Source organism: Cricetulus griseus, chromosome 2, assembly GCF_003668045.3.
Source record: "Cricetulus griseus strain 17A/GY chromosome 2, alternate assembly CriGri-PICRH-1.0, whole genome shotgun sequence".
In the NCBI taxonomy this organism is placed as follows: domain Eukaryota; kingdom Metazoa; phylum Chordata; class Mammalia; order Rodentia; family Cricetidae; genus Cricetulus; species Cricetulus griseus.
The window spans coordinates 131,627,204-131,653,627 of NC_048595.1; the positions used below are offsets into that span (position 1 = coordinate 131,627,204).

General features: G+C 34.3%; 1 protein-coding gene across 1 annotated transcript in view; it reads left to right on the plus strand.

Moving 5' to 3' along the window:
• Mmp16 (matrix metallopeptidase 16) overlaps positions 1–25,948 on the plus strand; it is a 246,648-nt gene extending 220,700 nt beyond the window's left edge. The window contains exons 7-10 of the mRNA XM_027403567.2: positions 171–309; positions 16,474–16,624; positions 21,271–21,386; positions 25,614–25,948. Of these exons, the coding sequence (XP_027259368.1) occupies positions 171–309; positions 16,474–16,624; positions 21,271–21,386; positions 25,614–25,948 (741 nt within the window). The remainder of the gene's footprint in view (positions 1–170; positions 310–16,473; positions 16,625–21,270; positions 21,387–25,613) is intronic.
• Positions 25,949–26,424: the final 476 nt, after the last annotated feature.

Sequence of the window (26,424 nt, forward strand, 5' to 3'; positions counted from 1 at the left end):
GATGGAAGGATTTCCTTGCTTGTTTCCTCTGAATTACTAACTCTCCCTCAGGTTGTGATGATGAAAGAAAATAATACTAAATTAGCTTTTAAAACTGCACAATGCACAATTGTTCCTCCTGTGCTGCCAGGCCTGAAGAAATGCTGAGCATTGCTCTTCTTGATTTGCAGGACCAGTGGTTTTGGCGAGTGAGAAACAATAGGGTGATGGATGGATACCCCATGCAAATTACTTACTTCTGGCGGGGCTTGCCTCCCAGTATTGATGCAGTTTATGAAAACAGTGATGGAAATTTTGTCTTTTTTAAAGGTAAGCATGTTTTCTCAGACTGGTTCTGTTGTATATTGATCAGCTTCTTCAAGGCCCTGTGAAGTAAATGAAAGTGAATAATAAAGGTAATTAAGATTATATAATGGATTTCATAAAGTAAAATGTATATAGAATAAAATATGTGTGGAATAAATTTGGCACAATGTTTAATTTTATGCTTTCATTTGCTGTATGCTCATGTGTAATTCAAAATTTGTGGACATCCTCTGTAGGAAGTTTAGATTTAGATTATATACAGTTCAAAATAAAAGTAAGAGGCAGCACACGACCAGTAGTATATGCCTACCACTTCAGCTAATTAGGAGACTGAGATTGAAGCAAGAGAATTGCTGGAGGGAGGGAGGGAGGGAGGGAGGGAGGAGGGAGGGAGGGAGGAAACAGTGGAAATAAAAGAAAGATAAAAAAGTAGGAAGGAAGGAAGGAAGGAAGAAAGAAAGAAAGAAAGAAAGAAAGAAAGAAAGAAAGAAAGAAAGAAAGAAAGAGGAAGAGGGAGGGAGAGAATTAAAAGAAAGAAGTGGAAGGAAATAAATAGCTCTTCCTCATCTGCTTTTTCGTTTATTTCTGATTCTGGAGTTGCTTCCTGCTCTTTGTGGTCAAGTGTGTTAGTATCGCAGAGTATATAATCTTTGCATTTTACTTTGCTTATGTAAATAACTTCTATCAAGCTAAGAAATTAACCATAAAGATGAGAGAAGATTGTGACTAGAAAATTTACCCAATGATCAGTATTCTGATATTGACTTAATTTTTAATTATGTATCTCAGTGCTGAGTGTTTATATCACAAATGCTGCCAAGTACCTAGCATGCAAAAGAAGATTACCTTGCAAAGTGAACTCTTTCTCTTCCTTAAAATTTGTGAATGGATAGCTTTAAGTGGGGGTTAGGAGTTCAGAGATAAGACAAACTGCTGGAGAACTGAGTGGTTTGTGAGGACCCATCTGAACTGAAGCTGAGCCCTGAACTATGGGAGAATCATAACTGATGTGTGGAGATCCATGTGTTTGCCAGGGCTAAAAGTAAACTCAAACAGGATACAGTTTCAGATGGGGAAAGAGAATCTTAAGGAGGAAACTAATGTATTACTTTCAGGCTTGAATTAGACTTTGATGTAATGATGAGTGTAGTAAAAATGGTTTAGTGACATTATGTGTGTTGAACCTAAATAAAATGAGTGTATGCCTGGATTCTTTTCCTTTGTGAACCATGTCTTGATTGAAATAGAAAACAGTGGTGAGTAAGATATACATCATGGAGCAGGAGTCTAGTATTATATTGGTCTTTATAAACTCCTCTTCCTGATCTGGGTGATATTCCTTGCCTCACCTTACTTATTAGGGATTATGATCCACATTATTCCCTATCTCAGAATTATTAGGACTACTAAATTATTACCATAAGTGAAGCACTTTGCACATGTATGCTGTCAGTGCATGTCAGTTATTGTTGCTTCTGCTATGATTATTATTAATTCCTGCTATTTCATAGAGGGTATAACTGAAATATGCATGTATTATACCACTGTGAACAAAGTACACACATCACTGTTACCAGGGAAAATGGGATTCCTGGCTGGGTTCTAAGTCTTGTTGATAAAATACCTTAGAGAGAGACTAAGAAGGAAGCTTAAGCACAACTTTATTAGACATTGAGAGAAAAGGAAAGAAATGTAGGTCAGCAAGCAACCACATGTCAGAAAGAGCCGCGGGGTAGAATGATTGGGCTGGTTTTATACGAAAAGAGTAAGAAGTGTCTGGGAAAGCATGTCTACACTTTTGCCAGTATCAAAAATAATTTCATAATTATGGGTCCTGTTCGGATTTTATCACCCATGTATTTTCAGTTCATGAAACAGAACTGGTCACTACTTAATAAACATTTTAATAAAATAATACCTTTAAGTGGTAATAAAATGTCAGTAGGAATTAAAATAAGGATGACAATCATAGAAGCTGACAATACTTTCTGCTTTCAGCCACATATTCATGCTCAAGAAGTTATCTGGTGGGGGGGTTGGGGTAATTGCTTACAAATAATCAATGCACTCTTCCTGACTAACATATTTGTAGGTAAGACCTGAAGTGGTCAATCATTACCATGAAATTGACCTGGAATAAAATTCAAGAATAGTTACAGGAGAAAAATATGGAGCATAAAATATAGTAAATTACAATATCTGCCTCCTACATATCATATTCTTAAAGTCTATGTCCAGTATAAAAGGCAAGAGTTGCAAATTAAAAGGATCCATATTTCAGAAAAAACTTTATTCATAAACCTGTTTGTGCCTATGTAGATATAAGATGAAGGCAACAAAATTTTCTCTAATTTGTGAGTGTATATAGTAAGATAACAAGTTTGTAGAAATGTCATATATATATATGATATAAATGTCATATATATCAATTATAAAGGTACTGAGACTCTATAATATTTGTAGACTAACAACATAGCTTATCTTACTTTCACAGAATTTGGAATGAAGGGATGAAAATCCTCAAAAAGAGGAAGTTAGAAAAATCTCAATAGCCTGCATCCCAACTCCTATTGTGTAATATGAAGAGGGTGAGACAACTCCTCTTTATATAGTCAGTTTTATGGCTAAAAGGAACAGCAAACTAAATGAGAATCAAGCCCACATAAATGTTTACTGAAGTAAAACATTTTCTTTACTAAGCTGGACAGTAAAGTAACCTATTTACTAAGATGAAGAGTTACTGTCCTGTGATCCAAGAAGAAGATACAAGTATCTTTCAAATGTTGCAAATGTGTTTCACAGTAAATGGCAGTCAGTGCTTTAGTTTGTAAGAAAGAAAAAAAAGAAAAAGAAATAGTGCAAACCAGGAAATGCATGGGAGTTGTTTTTTACTACATGTTATTACAGAAAAAATTAAAAGCCAGATCATTTAAAAGTTTAAATATTTCTCTGTCCAATTTCAAATCAGTATGTATCACTTATACATTACAACACTCCATTAAACAAAAAGTAAAGAAATTTTAGGTTATTTTTTATTCATGGGTGAAACAATCAATACCATTACAAAGTAAAATCTAATCTCATTTATCTATAGTTCCATGGCTGTTCCACTCAAAACTTTTACAGGCTTTATGGTAGTAGTCATTCAGAAACTCTAAAATCCATACACAAAAAACTCATTATGCAAAAAGAGTCTATGAGATTATTACTATTTGAGTGTTATATTACACAATAAGTCACCAGTATCAAGAAAGAAAATTAGATACCAGGTAGTTCAGAAATAGAACCTAACATATATCTAAAATAATCTTTTTCTTCAGAGATTTCTTTGAAAGTTACATAAAATTTCAGTAGGGGAAATCCAAGGACCTTCCAGAAAATGCTACCTAAGCCATTGTCTATTTATGCACGAACTCTGATATGTATCTTGGACCATATATAAATTCACAATGGCATCATCACCATGCTGAAAGCAGTTGATTCTCTGGATGTTCTAGACCAATTTTGCAAGCATCAGTGAATTTAGTTTAGGAATTCAACACAATGGCTAAATTATAATCCACAAAGATTTTCATTTTTTTTCTCTAAAGATACTTTAAAGTAGAAAAGGGAATAGTGTGTCTTGTGTTTATATTTCCACTATCTTTCCAGAATATACAAAGGCTCCTGAAAACGTAATTTTATACAGCTCAATAAAAACTAAGAGAATATGGAGAAAATGTTAAGCAACATTAATATACAGATTACAGATGAGATTTGGGGAAACTGGGGAGGAATACAGGAAACCTGTGGAAATCAAGGGGGCAAAATGATCATTATTGTAGTTATGTGATATTTTCACAGGTGTAGCTATATGTGTACATAAAGTTTTATATATACCAAACCTCAAATTTTTACAGATTATGTACTTTAAATACATGCTATTCACTTATTTATTATATTATGATATCCATATCAAACAAAGGAGAAAACCTGTCAGTTTATGTATTCTACAAATTCACATATGCTAGGTCATGGGTATTAGAATTAATCCTTTATATGTCTAGAGCATGCTAAATGTAAACACCCATATAACACATTTCTCATTCACTACTAAATAAGGAGGTATAGTGATAATCAAACAGTGACTCCTCACAGCAGAGTTTCCTCTTTCATAGCAACTTCCTGCCTTGCCTTATGTTCTAGTGTTAGAACTCGTTTTAGAATGAGGAATTAAGTCTTAATAGAGAGGTAACCCATTTACCAAAGCTATATTAAAAACAATGCATAATATTATTTTAATGTTATATACTACTATCTTGAAATGACTTTAATATGTGTTCTAATAAGAATCTGCACTGGTAATCATTATGAAATATGTCACCAAGCATATTTTTGCATAAACTTGCTATGTTATATTTAATTGTTATTGCTATTCTATTTTTACCAATTTCCCTAGTTTAGTTTTGCTTATTTTTAATGTTTTTCTCTTAAATTGCATGCTCATTATAAGAACCATTAAGATTTTTTAAAATGAAGAAACACTGAATTTGACATTTAAATGATATTTAACATGCACTAAATGTATAGATGTACGGTTCTTTCCTTTTAACAAACACGAAGTCATTTCAGAGGGTGAGAGATAGCTCAGTGCAGAAGAGTGCTACTTTCTGCAGAGGACCAGACTTAGTTAGTTCCTAGTGCTCTTACTAGGTAGCTCACAATCACATAACCTGTGCAGTGGTAATTACCATGGTACAAACATTCACATACTCAGAACCACACACTTTCATACACATAAGTAAAAATTTTTAAAAAATAAAAGTGGAACGAAGTCATTGAATAATGTCTCACTTAACTCCTAAGGTGGTCTACAGTGCAACTATGTACAGGTCAGTGTGATCTAGGTATGAGGATGGACGTAAAACAAGGCACGCATGCATTTGTTGCATGTGCAATGATTGGGTTACATTTACGCTTAAGGGGTCTAGATCAACTTCCTCCTGTTATTCCTCTACCTTAAATTTGGCAGCTACTCTGAGTGTTTCTCCTTTATTGGGTTCATAAGATTGTCTCTGTAGACCAAATGAATAAGGAAGAGAATGTGCCATCAAGGATGTAGTGTATTTTGCCTGTTAAAAGGGAAAACAGGCATATATTTTGCACCTACGATTCTAGAAAGCTGTGCCACTAACTTCTGGTATCATTGATATCATAGAGTCACATTTGGGAAACATAATCTTGGCATATGTTTTCATTCAATTACAAGGCAGGGTGAGTGAATGCTTATAAGATAGAAATATCAAAAATAATCTGTGTAGAAAATAGTACTGGTAAAATATACCTGAAGAAGAAAGTAAATTTTAAAATGAAGAAAAAAACTGTAAAAATCAAGCATTTTAAAATGTGTCTGAAATTCCTATTTTTGCTATCACTTTATAACTTTAAGCACTATTTCTTACCATGTTTGACAGTTTCATTTGCAGAGGCAAAGACAAAAAAGATCACTTACAGAATGGAAACAAGAATATTTATTTGAAGACAGAATGATGGTCTTAACACTTGAGAATAAAAGTATTAAAAACATGTGTAGGAAAAGAGAAGAATTAGAATCTTCTAAAAATATACCATACCAGAAAATAGCCAAAACAACTTGCTTATTTCAGACTAGTTTCTGTTCCTTGCATTTGTACTTTATTCAAATGAACCAGCACGTTTTTTTGCTACTCACAAATCATTGTTCTTGGGAGTTTTAGAAGTTCTAATGAAAGTCATATGAGATCAAATAATTGTTTCTTATGCAGTACAATGACTCAAAGAAATCTATTATATGTAAGTAGCTGAGTGTAATAAGCACTTATTTGTCTCTGAGAGAGAATGAAAAATCAAGTAACACTAGATATTCAAGAGTCTTGCTACATGTTAAAAATAGATGCCAGTCTTGGCGATGGTGGCATGCACTTTAATCCCAGCACTTGGGAGGCTGAGGCAAGAAGATCTCTGTGAGTTCAAGGGCAGCCTGGTCTACAAGGCGAGTTCCATGCCAGGCTCGAAAACAATACATAGAAACTCTGTCTCGAAAAAACAAAAAAAATAAATAGATGCCAGATCCGTCATTAGCATTACTTTAATTATAAATACTAATTGGCTTCTAACTTTTTTATTTTGTAATTTTTTTCATTTAAATAGAAGACTATAATAAAAATACATATTAACAAATTTCTGATCTTAATCTATAATGTAATAACACTTGCCATACTAATATTTTACATCTCCTTGATTTTTTAGCCTTGCCCATGAACATTTAATTGTACAGTAAAATTTAATATTTGATAACTGAAACTTTCCAATGATATCATATATTTAACTGTATGAGTATTCCTAAATCTAGAGTGTTTTGGTCATTATTATTTTCATTTGCAATTCAAACTATTGTCTTCTTTGTTTTCTAACCCCAATATTACTTGTATAACTAAAAGTTGTCCTCACTTTCATAAACTTGCATTGCATTCTTTTGTTTATATTTCCTAGGAGCAGCACTAGGATTGGAGGTCAGAAAGGGTATTAAAGTTCTCAAAGGAAGGTACTCATCTGGTAGGAAAATTTCTGAAGGAAAATCTGAGCTTCACACTCCAGTGACAAAACTCTGGCATAGAATTCAAAATTCTTTGCTCATTTGATACCATTGTAAAACCTACAAATATAAATCCTTCAAAGAAGGTTTGTGACTTTCAGAGTTTAGGTGTTTATTCTAGAACTCCTGAAATATAGATGAGAAAAATTAAGCCATATCCTAAATAGTAAATAATAACATATATATGTCAATTTATTGTTGAATACAGACAAATACATGTGTGTATATGTATGAGAGAAATCTATAAACATATAGAGTATTTAGTAAGAAAATTGAACATCCTTGTATATGCATTCAAATTCTAATTATTGACAAAATTCTGAATGCCAAATACCAGCTTATATTATACAAGTTAGGAATGGAAGTCCTCCACATAGTGACTTACCCAATATCTCATAGCTTCTATTTGGTAGATCTGTCAGCCTCCATATCTATTTAACTTCAAACCTGCTAAATGCTTCACTAACTAAGCATACAACAAATTAACACCCCCCAAAAACCTACTTGATACAATTTTCAACCCTTTAAAGTTTTCACAATGCATATATAGATATTGCACAGTATTTTACCTAATAAATAATATTTACTGAGTGATGTACATATGTGTAATTTATTCTTTGTTTTATTTCTAATTTTTAAAAACAGACTTTCACTATGTAATCTTGGCTTTCCTAGAACTCACTAGGTATAATATGCTGGCCTCAAAAACATAGAAAACAGCCTGTCTCTTCCTCCTGAGAGCTGCTACTAAAGGCACATATGACCATGTCTGGCTCCAAGATCGTTTTTCTTATAAAAATTAGCCACTCCTTGATTTGTGATTTGTGTGCTTATCTCTCCTGCCAAGAGACTGCATCATGTCCTCTTTCTTGTTAATGGATCCTATGATTCATTTTTGTTTGTTTCTTTTAGATTTGGTCTTGTTTTACAATATACTGTTAAGTAAAATAAAAGTACATTACTACCCCTTCCTTTTTCTCACTAAGCTAGCTTGTCACTGCTACACCCCTCAAACCTGCCCCATGCTCCCCACTACTCACAAGTTGAAAATTATTATTGCATGTATGTTATCTATAAGTACCACAAGAGGTAGCACCTTGTAAGCTGCTACCACAGCTAACTTGCATCTCCTATTTCATTGACTCTCACAGGCTATTAATTAGCAATTTGTACCTGGATGGGATTGATAATTTCCTTGAAATGCCCTGCAGCTTCTTCTCTCCTATTATTTCTGGTTATCCTTTTTTATTTAGCATGCCTCTCTGCCTATATTCTGATTTGCTGATGTTTTCATCCGCATTCATCCAATATATCATCAATAAGATCAGTTTTTCTACTTAGACCAGAACCTTCCAATGTCACTTAAAATCCAGCAAAAACTTTCATTTTGCATCTCAGGCAACAGTGTCTTTGAAAGTTAGACACCCTGATGATAACATAAGCAAAAATCTCCTCTTATATATAAAATGATGTGACTTAAATAAAATCACTCCTATACAAACTAAAGAAGAGAAAGATTCACCTAATTTTGTCATATGAAAATTCCAATGCATTAAGATACAGAAGGAATTAGGTTGTATATCCTTAGTAAACATACAGAAAATTTTAATTACTGACACTCATTATCAATTGATATTTCTTTGAATTCTAGACCACAATAACAAGCAGGCAAGACCATGGTCACCATAATGTTTTTTTTTATATATAACTCTTGGGATTCCATCTTGTAACTCAACAGCAAATGTTGTAAAGGTTTTTTGTTTTACTTTATCCTTTCCAATGACATTTAAGTGCATTTAAAATGTATTTTTGTATCTATTTCTAACAGGAAAAATGTAAGTCATGATCATCTGCATTAAAGTCTTATTCTTTTAAAGTGAAGGACTAATTATTGCTCTTCATATGGAAGTAAATATTGGACCAATAGAAATCATTTTCATCATATAGATTTTAGGAAACATGGCTCACTGAGCTTTCTTCTCCAGCCTCAAATTCCCTCAGTGTGAGGACCTGAATTTTAGTCCTCAGAATCCATGTAAAGCCTGATGCTATAAGCAGAGACCTGTACTCCAAATGCTCCAAAAGAGAGATGGGAAAGGAAATAAGGGAATGCCCCAAGATATCAAAGGCCAGCTAGCTGAGCATACACACAGGCACACAAGAGGCTGTCTCAAACATGTGAAAGGTGGGACCAACACCTGAGGTTGTCCAGTGACCTGTCCATAAATAACATGGCATGTGGACCCCAAAGTCACTTACTTTCACAAGTATGCAGACATGCATGAACACATATCATATATATATATATATATATATATATATATATATATATATATATATTACGTGCAATCACAAAATAGAAAAATAGATTTTAGTAGAATAACATTAATTTTAGCTGAAACCATCAACTCTTTCTTTTCTCATGTTACTCTCTCTTGAGACATATAGCTAACATGTAAAGAAAGCTTCTCTGAATACTTCATTCTATGTATTTATCAACTGTGAACATGGGAAATGTGAGAAGAAATTGACATGAAAGTAATAAAGTTCAAGACTGCCAAGGAACAAATTATAAAGTATAGAATGATCCCACTGCAAAGTCACAGTGGAGCTGACCTGAGAAAAAGACTAACTCTCAGTAGCTGACATGGGGGCATTACCACCACATGTTCTCTCCTAATTGGGGATGGATGAAAGGATAGGATGCAGAAGTGCTGAGCATAGGTCAGTAGGATGGGCCTTTTAAACTTTCTCCTCAATTGTTTTAACATGTTCTGTTGTAATGGTGAAAGAGATGGGACTAAAGTAGACTTGTGAAAAAGTTCTTTGGATTTTTTTTTTACCTTGTTACTCTATCAAAGGTTTGATACAGACACTGAACAAGTCATTTCCTTTTTAAATTTCCAGATTTTAAAAAAAACTGTGGATATTGTGGCATTTCCAAATGCACCATTAAATATAACATATACATAGTTTTTCAGAACAGTAATGAGCCGTCGCTTTTTGCTGAGATATACTATTTGTTATAAGATTCATCTTCCAGCTGCACTAACAAGATTCCAAGCTAATAGCAACCATATCATTTAGGTAGTCTTTATTGTTCTTTTTTCTTATCTCTTCAATAACCCAAAGTAAATATTGAAGGGATTATCTTATCTTTTCTCAATGGGAAATACATTGAGTGAGGATGAGGAAAATAATGCCACGTGTATGCATCAGAATTTTTCCTCGTGAGCAATTAAAAGTCACTTCAAATATTTACAGACACAAAAATAGATGATAAACTTTACAGGATGTTTTCTAATTGCCTTGAGAAAAAAATGGAAGGAAGACAAGCTAGTGGCAAGCTGGTAAGAAAAGAGACTTGAAGTAGAACATGCTACAAAGTTGTCATCAAGTCACTAAGGAACCAGGCTAAGAGACAAGCATGGTACATTGATTAAAAGCCAGGTCTCTAATTCAAAGATCTAGGCTCATATGTATGTCATACTTTCATAGCATTTGGATGCTCAGAGTTCATAAAGAGGTGTCTTATTGAGTTAAAAGGAAATCTCAAATGGGTTCATCAAGCTTAAGAGAGAGAAGTCATGATAACTCACAGCACAGAAACTGTGCAAACTTGCCATTGCTAGAGAGCACCTGGTGCCTCATTCACTTCAGTTCAACTCTTATTTACTCTGCCCTCTTTTCCCTTTGAGTTCAGCTGTGTTACTCAGTCTCTGCTTCCTCATTATCCCTGTTTTAATGTAGAGGGAACAGATACAAAAATAGTTATGGAGTACTTGCTTTTCGAAGAGACAAAAGAAAAGCTTTGCATTACTGACAATTAGAATGGCCTTCAAGGGACAAGTTCTAGGGACAGAAAAATCAGCTGACTGTAATGATACATTCAATATGAAAAGATAATGAACATGGTTCATGATATAATCAACTGCATAAGTTTTACAACACCTGCCTGAATAAGATTAATGAGATAGTTTGTGATCTTAGCTGCCAAGTGTATATAACCTGGGTTCCCCAGGGCAGATGGATTCAATGAGGGATTGGATAGATAAGGTTGCCCTAAAGGACTGTCTCTAGGAAGATGTCTGGATTACTTGTTAGTCAATGTGAGAAGACCTATCCCTTTGTGGGCAGCGCTGTTTTCTGGGTTTTGTTTTATGACTGCCTAAGTATAGAGAACAGACTGAGTACAAGTGAGCCTGAATGGATTCATTTCTCTCTCTGCTCTTGATTGTGGATGTGATATGACAAGCTATTTCATGTTATTGCCACCTTGACTTCTCCATAACAATGGAATATAGTCTGCAATTGTAAGCTGAGATAAACCATTTCTCCCCTGTGTTGCTTTTGAGCAGGATATTTTATCACAACAGGTAAATGAAATTAGATCACAGGTCTTAAAATGAAGTATGTCTATCATTTATAAGTTAACTGTGTAGAAAAGTAATCACAAAAACTTATACTATTTGGTTTTCCAGACCCACTGGCATCGGCACTACAGAGAACCAGTTTATTCATTTGTGCCCCTCATTTCTATCTCTGTCTCTCCATTTGTGAACATTACTACTATGTTAGTCACCACGATTGCATAATCTTCCTCTGTTGGCAACATCTCTCTAGTCCTCTATGTGGTCCTCTTAAAAGGCATTTTTTTAGAGGACTAGTTCTGGCTTTTCTGTAACTGCTATTTACTCTTCCCCAGATAACAGAGTCCTAAACTGGCAACTGTCACATTATGCTTATAACCTACAAATTGCTATAATTATACAGACATATATACCTCTACCATTTTTAATAGAGGTATCACTATCATCTCACACCCTTGGTTTGAATCTGCAACTTCCCACACATCTCTAATCTTGTTTGCCTTATTCAGTAATACTCAGATTCTCTGGTCTATATACATAAAGCATAACCTGAGGGCTGTCTCTGATATTATCCATTTTTCTTCCAGTCAATCAGTGATGCTTATTTAATGCCAACTTTATAATGAATTGTGAGTTCATTTTCTCCGTCCCAACTCTATTTCTTGCAGTTTTGTTCAAACTGTCTAAAAACCATTTTATATAATTGTTCAGTGATTTCCTATGTCTTTTGAAATAAGAGAGAATATCCCTCTATGTGGAGTGGGCTCCCACATTCCATTCGTGTACTAGGGATAAATACTGATCCACTGCCAGTGGCCCCATAGATTAACCAGACCTCCAAACTGACATCCATGCTCAGGGGGTCTGGATCAGTTCTATGCTGGTTTCCCAGCTATCAGTCTGGGGTCCACGAGCAACCCCTTGTTCAGGTCAGCTGTTTCTTTGTGTTTCTCCAGCCTGGTCCTGACACTTTGCTCATCAGGCCTCCCTCTCTGCAATTGGATTCCAGAGTTCAGCTCAGTGTCTTAACTGTGGGGGTCTGCTTCTGCTTCCATCAGTTACTGGATGAAGTCTCTAGGATGGCATATTAGGTAGTTATCAATCTCACTATCAGAGAAGGGCATTTAAGGTATCCTCTCAACTATTGCTTAGATTGTTAGTTGGGGGTCAAACTTGTAGATCTCTGGAAAATTACGTAGTGCCAGAATTCTATTTAAACCTGTAATGGCTCCCTCTATTATGGTGTCTCTTTTCTTACTCTCCTCTATTCTTCCCCTGATTATATCTTCCTGCTTTCTCATGTCCTCCTCTCCCCTACCCTTCTCACCCTTCTCTTTCTTCTAGTTCCCTCTCTCATCCCCCATGGTCCTACTTATCTCAGGTGATCATGTCCCTTTCCCCTTCTCCAGGGGGACATGTATGTCTTTATTAGGGTCCTTCTTGTTTCCTAGCTTCTCTGGCATTGTGGATTGTAGGCTGGTACTCATTTGCTCTATGTCTAAAATCCATATATGAGTGAGTACATACCATATTTGTATTTTTGTGACTGTGTTACTTCACTCAACATGTTTTTTTCTAGTTCATCCATTTTCCTGAAAATTTTAAGATTCCATTTTTTTCTGCTGAGTATTACACCATTGTATGAATATGCCACACTTTCTCCACCCATTCTTCAGCTAAGGTGCATCTAGGTTGCTTCTAGGTTCTGGAGATTACAAATCATGCTGCTATGAACATGGTTGAACAGATGTCCTTGTTGTGTAAATGTGCATCTTTTGGCTATATGCTTAAGAGTGGAATTGCTAGATCTTGTGGTAGATAGAGTCCCATTTTCCTGAGGAACCTCCATACTGATTTCCAAAGTAGCTGTATGAGTTGACACCCACACCAGCAGTGGAATAGTGTTTCTCTTTCTCCACATCATCTTCAGCATATGCAGTCATTGGTGTTTTTGATTTTAGCCATTGTGACAGGAGTAAGATGGTATCTCAGAGTTGTTTTGATTTGTGTTTCCCTGGTGGCTAAGGATGTTGAGCAGTTTCTTAAGTGTCTTTCAGCCCTGTTATATTCCTTCATTGAGAATTCTCTATTTAGTGCTGTACCCCACTTTTTAATTGGATTAGTTGGTGGTTGGGTGACTAGCTTCTTGAATTCTTTGTATATATTGGAAATCAGCCCTCTGTCAGATGTGGGGGTGGTAAATATTTTTCCCCATTCTGTGGGCTATGGTTTTGTTTTGTTGACTGTGTCTGTTGCCTTACAGAAGCTTCTCAGTTTCAGGAGGTCCCATTTCTTAATTGTCTAACTCAGTGTCTATGCTACTGGTGTGATGTTTAGGAAGTGGTCTCCTGTACTAATTTGTTCCAGGTACCACCTACTTTCTCTTCAAAGAGGTTCACTGTGTCTGGATTTATGTTGAGGTCTTTGATCCATTTAGACTTAAGTTTTGTGCATGGTGATATGTATAGAACTGTATGCAGTCTTCTACATCCAGTTATGCCAGCACCATTTGTTGAAGATGCTTTCTTTTTTGATTGTTAAATTTTAGCTTCTTTGTCAAAAATCAGATGTTTGTAGGTTTGTGGGTTAATATCAGGGTTTTCAATTTGATTCCATTGGTCTACTTGACTATTTTTTGCCAATACCAAGCTGTTTTCAGGCCTATAGCTGTATAATAGAACTTGAAGTCAAGGATGGTGATGCCTCTAGCCTTTCTTTTATTATTCAGGTTTGCTTTGGCTATCCTATGTCCTAAAGTAAATTTGTATTTGGGGGGCTTGAATGTGTTTATTGTTGCTATTCATTAGCTTTTTAGTCTCTTCAATTATATATGTGCAAATTTATTTTTCACTAACATCTTCTATTAATATGAAGAATAGTGATTGTGATCAGACTTTCCTTAGCATTCAAACATGATAAAATAATCAGTATTTGTATTTTTAATTTTATTATTATTATTATTATTATTATTATTATTATTATTATTATTATTTGTTTTTTTGAGACGGGGTTTTCTGTGGCTTTGTAGGCTGTCTTGGAACTAGCTCTTGTAGACCAGGCTGGTCTCGAACTCACAGAGATCCACCTGCCTCTGCCTCCCAAGTGCTGGGATTAAAGGCATGTGCCACCACTGCCCAGCTAATAATCAGTATTTTAATTGAAATGACATGCAATTGTAGGAGAAGCTTTCAAAATAAATGAGATGACCAGTGATTACAAACTAAATATAGGTTTCATTTTCTTTGGTAATGTGTTGCTTTTAAGGAAATACATTGTTTTAATTTTTAACATCAATAGATGTAGCATGAATTTTGGAATGTATTATAACCCTTGTTTGAGGACGAGTTAAAAATTTTATAAAAACATGTAATACTAACATGTGTTAAGAAGAACATAGGCTCACTAATCATTAAATGTCAGCATCCAGAGAGAATGGCTTGGAAGGGGTTGCTGGGTCATAAAATTGTTCATTGGAAGGGAAAGAGGGAGTGAATTCTTTGAGGCAATGGGTATTTACTTACTTTAATAAAGGTAGTGTCTCAGTATTAGTAAAAGTCCTCCCCTGCTCTTTTTGTCATCTGTATTAGCTATTATCCCTTTTCACTGGGACTGAATACCTAACTTCTACTTATGGTTTCAGTGGAATTTCATTCCATCCTAGTGGGAAGCCAAGCAGAAGAGCCGGGACTGTGTGGCAGTGCTATTCATAAATTAATGGGCAGGCAACAGAGTAGGCATAGTGGCCTATTTTACCCTACCAGGTCCTACCTCCCAATATACCAAAGACACCAATACCCCCAAAATAGCAAACTGAGAAGCCAGTATGGAATTATAATAAGGAAAAGGAAACATTAGCATTAATCTACGGGTAATTACAAAATAAATTCAGTTCATAAAACAACAGCTAGAGAGAAAAGGGGGACAAAATAAAATGGCTTCCTAGTTGCTTAGGAAAGAAACTACTTTCAGTGGTCAATTGAATTACTGATAAGATTAAATACATTAGTTATGTTCTGTTGTTATGAAAAGATCCAGTGACCAGTTCAAATCTTTTAAAGCATATTATCAGGAGCTTGCAATTCAAGGGACTTAGTCCATTACCATCATGATTGATGCGGTGCTGGAGAAGTAGCTGAGAGCTTTACATCCTGATCCTGCAGCAAATGGGCGAGAACCCCTGCAGCTGACATAGGGTTTTATAACTTTAAAGCCCACTCTAGTGATGTAACTTCCTCCAAAAAGGCCACAGCTACTCCAAAAAGGCCATACCTCCTATTTTTTCTAACACTTTAGTCCTCCCCTGGGGACTAAACATGCCAATATATGAACCTATGGGGATCATTCTCATTCAAATCACCACACTGAAGACTAATTAAAGATGGAAGTATTGATGACCCTAAAAGTGAAAGTTTCAACTAAAGTTTGGATTGCAATCAACTTTCAGTGAAGTAAGAAATGTTTAGATGATATGGCATACTAAGTAGTAAGTGATGTGTGCAGTGTGCCAAGGACAGTGGTGTATGAGATGTGTGTTGTCTATAGGCAACTTCCAAACATCAATACAATTGACTGAAGTCTGCCTGCTTTATCTGTGTGTGTATTATACTTAGCAAATTTGAACAGTTTAGGGTTAAATTTCCCTTCCTCTTAGGTACTGTTATAAGTTTTATAGTTCAGATAAGCAATGAGTCAAAACAGAAAGACTTCATTAGACTAAGGCAATTTGTAAACACTTGCATAATAAAAGGAAAGTGTCAGCCCACTGTAAATGCTCACAAAGAGTAGACAGTATCATCAAAAACTCAATTAGCCATGGAGTGTGTACAAACTGCAGGAAGGAGGTAGCTGTTCATAGAATTATGGCATTTGATAACCCAGAAGAAGAATCCTTGAATAATTGCTTTTTATAGATAAAATGTAGATTTAATTTATACATTAACTCACAAATTTGTATTAAGTAGTTGTTCTATTTTTAATTTAGATTAACTGGCATATTAGACTATTTAGATTATTATGCCTGTTTTTGAAAGTGAAGTTTGAGCTAGAATATCAATATTCTGAGTGTGACTATGTCTGACTTATTTCCAGGATGTCTTGCATAGTAACTTACATGCATTGTGCTGGCAGGTACCTTGTAATTGCTGTTTCACTAACACATTCTGTACCTATACTTATTTCACACAGGTAACAAATACTGGGTGTTCAAGGATACAACTCTTCAACCAGGTTACCCTCATGACTTGATTACCCTTGGGAATGGAATTCCCCCCCATGGTATTGATTCTGCCATTTGGTGGGAAGATGTTGGCAAAACCTATTTCTTCAAGGGGGACAGGTCAGTAAATACGGGACACACTGCAGACATAAACATTAGCAGGTACCTAGTGATTTGAAAAGTCAAGAACCCTACTCAATGATAGACATTACTGTAAATAATGACATATTTGTATATAAACACAAGAGTTAGTATACCAGAAACATTGTCAGTGTGTTTTATATATTTAAGAAAAATTTTCATTGACTACATTTATCTAATATTACTCACTTACGAATTCACTATATTATTCGTCTTCCCTTGATTTTAACATGCTCTTTAAGCTATAAATAAATATATGTGTAAACACATATATGCATCTGAATGAGTATCCCTGTTATAGATTTGGAAATTGCAGTTTCACTTGAAATATAAGTAGCTGGACCACAGAATTATTCTGTTTCCATTGTTCATAGAGTCACTTAATATGCTGTTGTACAATTTTATAAGTAAATATATTAATATTTAAATATTTTAATTAAATTTAAATAATTTAAAACATGGCAGTTAGATTTGCTTTAATCCTATGAAATGTCCATTACTTTAGGAGAAAAATAACTGAAGGCTATAAATTTTGTTCATTTTGTTGTTGTTGTTGTTGTTTTTCGAGGCAGGGTTTCTCTGTGTAGCTTTGGAACCTATCCTGGCACTCACTCTGTAGACAAGGGTGGCCTCAAACTCACAGAGATTTGCCTGCCTCTGCCTCCCAAGTGCTGGGATTAACGGTGTGTGCTACCAAAGCCTGACAAGTTTATTCATTTTAACATTTACAAATTTTACTTGCAAGAAAATCTAAACATTTAGCTACTTGAAAAAAAGGTAAAATCTCAAATTAGGTTCCTATGGATAAGAATGTCCAGTTATAGATTCATTGTGCTTCTAAATTTATGTGGGTTAAATTTTATTGCAAAATGCCATACATTATAATTCATTATAAGAAAGTTAGGGCTTTCCTAAAACATTTCTAAGTGAATCATTAACAAAATGATCCATCAAAGATGTGTAAAGTAGTCTTGGAAAGTAGATCACATTCCACAGAATAAAAGTTGATGTGGATGGAATAGATGAAGGACTTTATTAGAAAAGGATAATTATCACCAATAAAAGCTAACCGCAGATTGACAACACATTCCCTTGTTGTTGTTATCCTTGATTTGATAAATGTTCTCCCTTTGTGGCCTAGGTTGACTTTGAACTTGAAATCCTTGTTAAGCCTCCTAAGTGCTAGAATTATAAGCATATATCACCAAGCTTACCTAATTCTAACTGTTAATGAAGACAATATGAATATGAGACAGTCCATTCATTTTCAGTAAGTTTAACATGCCATATTGGTCCTGATCAAGAACTTATTGGTTTGTTTAAAAATTAATTTTAGTACATGCTAAATGATGAATCCTAAATACTAAAGACACAAAAATAGAAAAGAACCCAAGGCTCCTCTTATAACCCATGACACTTTATTCTTTTGGGAGAAGTGAATAAGAAACTATAAACAAACCAGTCACCTTGACAGTTTTCATATTGAAAAGTGACACAAAGCAGTACAATAATATTATAATGAAACCAAGATTTATGAGTGCTGATATGGTCAAATTTCAGGACCATGTGAAATGACTTCTGGATATAGCTGGATTTCAGTGTCCTGCAATTTATCACTGAAACAATTACTCCAAAGTTTGTATATCTTTTTTCCTATTTCTTAGGATAGAAAGCATTTTTTATTTGAATTTTACTTAAACATTTAGATTTTATTTAAAATTTCTAAATTTTACTTAAATTTTATTTCGTGTTACATGTAAAACTTGGGGTTTTGGGGGGTATGACTCTTACACATGCCTGAAAACTGATTCGTATTTGTGGTAATGATTTATTTTGGAATCTTGACTAAGTATGCTTATTTCAGATAATGTCTTAATTAGTCTGAGATGGCACAGTGGTTAAAGATGCTTTCTGTTCAAATTATCTATGTTTAGTTCTCAGCATATGCATTGGATGGATTATAAGTGCTTGGAACTCTTGCTCTAGGGTATTTCATACTCCTGACACACATGCAGGATAGATTCACACAAACACATACATATAAATAAGTCTTAAAATTTATTTTCCTAATTAATGTCAGAAGTAAGAAAAAGAGACAACTGTCAAAGCTGATTACAAAGCTATAATGTTGTGCCAATATAAACCTTTGGTTTTAATATTTCTCTATGAAAACACATAGCTTTCAAATCCCTTAACCTGTTTTATTTACAATGTTAAGGTCTGGATATGCCTTTTAGCTCTTAATGAATCCAAAAGTTCAGTTTTCAGGAGAAAAACAAAGTGCTTGTTTTTTTGTGTTGGTGTTGAAAATATCTAGGAAATTAAAATAGCCACTTGTGTTTATTAGTCCAGTAATTTTTGTAAGACAATGTGAATATGGTTGAAAAGTTCAAATCCCATTGAGGCTTGTGAGGTATATATCAAAACTGACATACAACAGTTTAAGTTCACTTCCTTAAATTGCAAATGATCTCAAATTCTACTTTCCATTCCTTTCAAGGAGAGGCGAAATTTATTTCGACAAATTCACCCAAAATTATATTCTTATATGTAGTTTCTATTAAAAATTTGCACTTCTTAAATAATTTCTGGAAATGTGATTGCTATGACTGTTCCATGGCCTGTAATATAAGTGTTTGGATTAATATAGGGGCTGAGTGTTATAGGAATAGTCAGGAGGAAAAAAATATCTCAAAAAAAATGAACACCAATACTTGAAGGAATACAGAGTTTAAATGGCTAACAAAATTGTCATAGGCATGCTGTGTCTATGAAAGTACTGGCAACAGCATGGTCCTACATCACATTGAACTATGAGCTGATGAGTTGGTTTAAATTTAAATTTCATATTATTAAAACAGAGGAAATATGACTTAGGTTCCAGTGTTGCATCATTGATTCAACTGGGTGCCATAGCTGCTATAACTATTGATTGTACAATATCACAGGGGACTTAATTACAATTTAAGTGGAGATCATTGAGGAATTTAAGTGTAATAAAATGTAAAATGATGTATTGTGTGTATTCACTCTATAGGTATAACACCTGTATAAAGTGTATATATTATTATTATATTGAGGGCTGTCATAAACCTAATCTGATTTCTGAGAGTTTAATGTTAGTAAGTGGCCATGCTATCCACAGGATCTTAAATTTTCCTCGTAATGTTAGTTTGATGCTTTAAATTTCACTTTAACTTATAGTTATATCATCTGCAAAAGAGTGCATGTGTCATGTTCCAACAAAAAGTTTTTAATCCTATCCCAATTGCAAAGTGTGTTCTTACATCTATACGTTCAATATTTTATGGAAAATGTGTTCTCAGTATAAATGCTATTAAGTATTGCCTTATTTCTCTATCATATATTGTACTTGGTTCAGTGAAGGAAACAATTATATTTGACTTTAAATTCTCCTGAAATATTTACTCAAAGGTGATCTTTAGATTATGTCTGGGTTCATTTCCCATGGCCGTAGTAAAAAATTCCCTGGCAAAAGTAGCTCAATAGGAAGTTTGTTTTGCCTAACAGTTCAAGTGCCAATTCATCTTGTAGAAATAAAGGAAACAGACAATTGAAGAAGCTGAACATATTGCATTCACAGTAAAATACCAGAGAGCAAGTCTTTATAGTTCTCAAATTGTATTCTTCACTTTATACAATGCAGTGTCCCCTTCTTCAGAGAACTGTCCCACACACAAATAACAGTTAGTGTGGTTAAGATAATCAACATTAAGTATTCCTGGAGGCCTAGCTGGAGTTACCAGTCAAGTTAAGAACTAACATTATCCATTAGAGAGTATAAGTGGTTAAGATCTCATTACCCAAACCTGTAAAATGCCTGGTCCTAAATCACTCCTGGTCTCTTAGTTCTGATCTGCTCTCTCCCTCCTGCTCTCTCTCTCTCTCTCTCTCTCTCTCTCTCTCTCTCTCTCTCTCTCTCTCTCTCTCTCTCTCCTCTGCTCTCTCTCCTGTGTTATCTCTCTTTCTTTCTCTCCTGCTTTCTCTCCTGCTCTTTCTCATGTTCTCTCTCCTGCTCTCTCCCTGGTGTTTGCTGTTCCTCTCATTTCTTGCCACAAATAGCAATTGTTTCACAAAGGAATTACTTACTAATGTGTTACTTTATAACACTTTATGCCTTGCGCTCTTCACAACAGTTACTGGTTCATATCATTTTATATCTCCATCAGTAATTTGGTTTGTTGTATTTATAATCACATATCTAAAATTCTAAGGTTAATAAAATCTTGTCTGTCCTGTTTAGGAATATATCTTTATGACCATCAAGATTTAACCTCTATATGTGTCTATCTGAGCATTCATAGGTGTATATATGATTTTTTGGTCATAACCTCATGAATTAAAAGTTTACTTGGATTTATTTATGCTCTTATGATTAATAACTTTAAAAGATTGAATACTCATTTCATCATATAAGGGATATAGATAATAATACAATGCAAAAGACAGAATAAATTTTATGTCAGTTATCATTCCATTGATTTCAATCACTTCTTTTAAGTCAGTAACTGGTGAATAAGCATACAGCAAGCTTTACAGAAAATATAAATACCCGCATGAGTACTGGTTTTCATACCTGTATGGTTGTGTTCATCTAATTTTAGATATTGGAGATACAGTGAAGAAATGAAAACCATGGACCCTGGCTATCCCAAGCCCATCACCATCTGGAAGGGGATTCCTGAATCACCTCAAGGAGCTTTTGTCCACAAAGAAAATGGTACACAGCACAGGCACTACTCAGCACCTGAGTTTCCTATTTTAATATCATACTGTTTTATGTTAAAAACTAATAATTTGAACATACTATACTAGAACTATGCATTAATTATATTCATATTTAAACTTCCTATTAAAATTTATTATTCATAAGATTTTGTATGTAATATTACTCTCTGGACAGTTTTAAATTTAATTCATTTACATTGATTTAAATTTATTAGAAGAAAATATAAGTAGTAGTTTACTGTTGAAGAATATATATTTTTAATAACTTTATATACATAGCGATTAAAATTCCTGAAAATACAACAAATGTGCATGGGACAGGAATTTGTCCCAAAGACTGTGTCCTGAGTTCAGTCAATTACAAAGGCACATTCTTCTAATCCATGCTTAGCTGAGGACTCCCTTCAACACAGTCAGACTAGAATGAATGGATGGATATCATCATAAGAAACAACATATATGCCCTACCCATTATGTTTGATAATATAAACACAGAAGACAGGACATTAAAATGATTGCTCTAGGTTACTCTTCAACCATTGCAAAAATCTGCTATTAAGAGTCTTCTCCTAATAGTGATTTATTTTAATACATAAACAAAATTTTAATATTTGTCACATTGTTTCTAGGTGAAACATGTCACTTCTAATATCTAAGTATTAATTTTAATTCTTCCTTATCAGCCATGAAAAATAAATCCTGATTCCATATGAATGTTTCCTATGTAACAAACATAGTTCATAAATTAATTTTATTGTCCAACCAAAAGACCTCTTCACCCAAAGTCAGTTGTGGTAAATAGCTTATTTTTGAAAATGTTATATGTATTCCTAAAACTTGATACAAAAGAATTTAACACCATTGAATGTGGTCTAACACACTCTCTACAAGGAAGATAAGTTGTCAAACTTTCCTCACTACATTAATCTAATCAGTGACCTATTTTATCTTTCTAAATTCTTTACTTGGTTCAAACTAAGTTAGTGCTAAATCTAACTTCCTAAGGAATCATATTACTTTAAGCTCTAATAGCCGTAATTTTTTCTTTCTTTTGTTGTCATTATTGCTTCTTTTCCTCTTTACTCTTATCCTGTCCTAAGTAACTGCTGTAATCCAAATCCCATTTGTTCTTATCACCAAAAGTTTAAATGACTTCCTCTTATTCCTCATTCTTCAACTTTGTTTTAAACAGCTTGATATGTTTTTAATTATCCTAAAATTATTGCAGAAAATTAGACACTCCTTCAAATTATTCATATATTGCAGACTACTGAAATATTTTATTTATTTTTGCAATTTTAGTTTAAGTAAATCCAAACTGTTTTTAACATTTGTGTCTCAGTTTACTGTGTACAGCCTTGTGCTTATTTGTTAATGGAGTTCTGTCTCTTGGTTCGGTTGATTAAATGTTTTAATTATGCAACTCACTACTTCCTGTTAAAATCTCCAAACGCAATTTGCATACGTTTTTTTGTAAGGATCACTCTATCCATTAATTTATTTTAGCATTAATTAATATCATCAATAAACAAGAAAGAGGAGAGAATAGAACACAGGGTCTTACCTAGAAATGTTGCACCAAGGTGGCCTATTTCCTTGTTTTATGAGGACAAAACAATAAGAAATGATCCAGTAAAGTCAAAACAAATATAAATGCAAACAATATATAAAATGCTTTGCATTATCATTAATTTATTTCTTAAAAGTTTTCTTCATAAAAAGTATAACTAAGAATGGAACAGTGAGGCTATTTTTTAGTGAGTAAAACAGTTGAAAATTTATTCAACTGATATTTCATAAGTGAAGATAATAAGCCCAAATTATTACAGATGATTAGAGAAAAAAAATTGACATATGTGTGTTGCAATGATTTCAGATTACCTCTTTTAGTCCTTCTGACTAACTTTATTATTCTAACAAATATATTCCTATATTCCCATGCTCAAAATTTTTACTATAATATTGAAATTTTAGACTGGACATTATGAAAGGGGACTCTTCTGAACTTCGCTGTGCTGTCCATTACCATTATAGTAATTATTCGTTGCTAAAAATTAAAGATAAGACAAATGTAGCTGTTACCCTCCTATTTATAGCCATAAGCAGTACTTTTGCCTAATTTGAAGATCTAATTGTGAATCAATGACATGTTTCATCTGTGATCATCTCATAGTTCATTTGACAGTTCATCAGCATTTCTCATCTAAACTAACTAAATAAGTAAAGTACCCTGGATTTCATTAGAGTTACACTAGTTCCCTTGCTGAATAAACTGAGTCTATATTGCTCCTACTTTCCTTAGGCAAGTTGCTATGACTGAATAACTCTTCTTCAAAGTTAAAAGCCACAACAGTCTTTTACAGCACTGAACAAAATAATGTCCAATACGAAGTAACCAATGAGGACCTATCTGTCATACCTAAAATTTCTTGAGTTTGCAGAATTCTTTCTCCTAGGAGTGATGCCTATCTGACCAGTGGTGTTTAAGAATCAAAACCATGTGTTATAGCTCTAACTGTGGAAAAGTGTTTAAGCCTTATTTGTTCTTAATCATATGTTTTTGCCTCTGAACCTCAATATACCTCAAAAACTAAGAATAGGAAATTAATTCTTCTTAATAGTGGAGGAGTTATGAAAGATAAAAGCAGTACTTTTAACAAGGAAATTTTCCATACTAACAACATACAATAAAAGTCATCACTTTGAATTCTTAAGCTGTAACATTCTGTTCAAAGTAAGTAACTCCCAAAATATATTTTTAAATTACTATAGCATTTTTCTGAATTTTTTGCTGCTGTTGCTGCTGCTGTTTTGTTTGTTTGCTTGTTTTAGTTTTGTTGTTGTTGTTGTTGTTTGAGTTTTACCTAAAAGCAAAACCAAGTCTAAGTAATACAATCACAAACTTCACTGCCATCTTACAATACTGGAAAATATTTCTAAGAAAATCTACATGTTTGTGTATGTTAAGAGCTTTAGAACATCTATTATTTTTAACCATAATATTTTGGATCATAGATTACTGAATTATTTGAAACTTCTTTATATCAACTCTTCGTGGATGAACTAGAAATATTACTCTGATATATTAAGATAAAATTGTGATTTGTTTTCTCTTTATTTCTAAAAATTTTAATAGTGAATTTAAAAAATCTGAAAGATGTACATATGTGGAACAAATTTAGGACAAAATAAGTAGGTATGACAAATGAAAACAACAAATGGAGAAAAGACAAATTAGGAATGACCTACAGCCAGAAATGAGGTTAGAGCACAACATGCTATAAATACATGTGTTCTTGTTAAAAATTTCCAATAGACAAAAGAAAATACCTAAAATCCACTTAATTGTCATGATTTCTTATCCAAATAACAAAGGGGAACCTTTTGTTTAAGAAGATCACAAAAACTACCAATACTGAGATATTAAGAACTTTCCCTGACTTGTGAATAGGTGAGAAATTTCTTCATTGTGCATTGAACAATCTCTTCAGTGGCACTTTGATGATCAGCAATGGCTTAATTTTTCAAGCAATTCAAAATTCTCAGATACAGGTTAATATACTAAAATCTGATGTGAATTATGTGATAGTACTTCTAAAAGCCAGAAAAAACCTAGCACTGTCTTTACAATCCACAATAGGAAAGGATATAGATAACCTGCCACCCAAATACTTAAGTCACAGATTTCTTAGACTTCAGAACATATGTGCCAGGCTTGGTGACATATACTTGCAACCCAAGCATTAGGGAGCCTGAAGCAAGAGAAATAATTGCCCTATATTTGAGGCCACCCTGCTCTCTATAGAGAGTGCTAGGCCAGCTTGGGGGCCAGACTTAGACCTTTTCCCAAATGGAAGTCTTATGGAGGGAGGGAGGGAGGAAGGGAGGGAGGGAAGAAAGGTGGGAATAAAGGAACAAAGAAGGGAGGGAGGTTGAGGGAGAGAGGAAGGAGGGAAGGAAGGAAGGAAGGAAGGAAGGAAGGAAGGAAGGAAGGAAGGAAGGAAGGAAGGAAACAGAGTGAAAAGGCACAATTCCTGGAACACAGCACCCTGAGCCTTTGTAATACAGTTGAGCTGAGGATTGTGTTTTCTTCTCTGAGAACTTAAATGGGCTTAAGATCCTAAAACACATATTTTGAGAAGTAGTCTATTTCATTAGTATTTATATGTATATAATGACCACAGTAAGTTATCCCTGTGTATGTATGTTTCTCCCCCAGGATTTACCTATTTCTACAAAGGAAAGGAGTATTGGAAATTCAACAACCAAATACTAAAAGTAGAACCTGGGTATCCGAGATCCATCCTCAAGGATTTTATGGGCTGTGATGGACCAACAGACCGAGATAAAGAAGGACTCAGCCCACCAGATGATGTAGACATTGTCATCAAACTGGACAACACAGCCAGCACTGTGAAAGCCATAGCTATTGTCATTCCCTGCATCTTGGCCTTATGCCTCCTTGTATTGGTTTACACTGTGTTCCAGTTCAAGAGGAAAGGAACACCCCGCCACATACTGTACTGTAAACGCTCTATGCAAGAGTGGGTGTGATGTAGGGATTTCTTTTTATTTTCTTTTCAAGGAGTTTGTGGTAACTTGAGATTCAAGACAAGAGCTGTTATGCTGTTTCCTAGCTAGGAGCAGGCTTGTGGCAGCCTGATTCGGGGCTGACCTTCCAAATCTAGAGGGTTGCTGGTCCTGCACATGAGTGGAAATACATTCATGGAGAAGCTTCCATGATGCACAGTACCTGCTGTTCTTCAGTCCTCTGTCTTTCTTTGTCATTCAGTTGTAGGCCTTTCCTCTGCACGCGCAATGCCCAGTCAAATTTCAGGATTAACTGAAGAAGAGGAAATATAGAAGAAAAGTTTCTTCTTAATTTTTTAAAAATACTTTTCCTTCTGAAATCTGAGCCCATTTCTGGGAGAAAGAGAGAGACAGAAAGAGAGAGAGAGTAAACAAAAAGAGCAAATCAGAAAACCCTTAGGTTTTTGCTTTAAAGCAAAAGGAGAAAGAGTTTTAAAAAC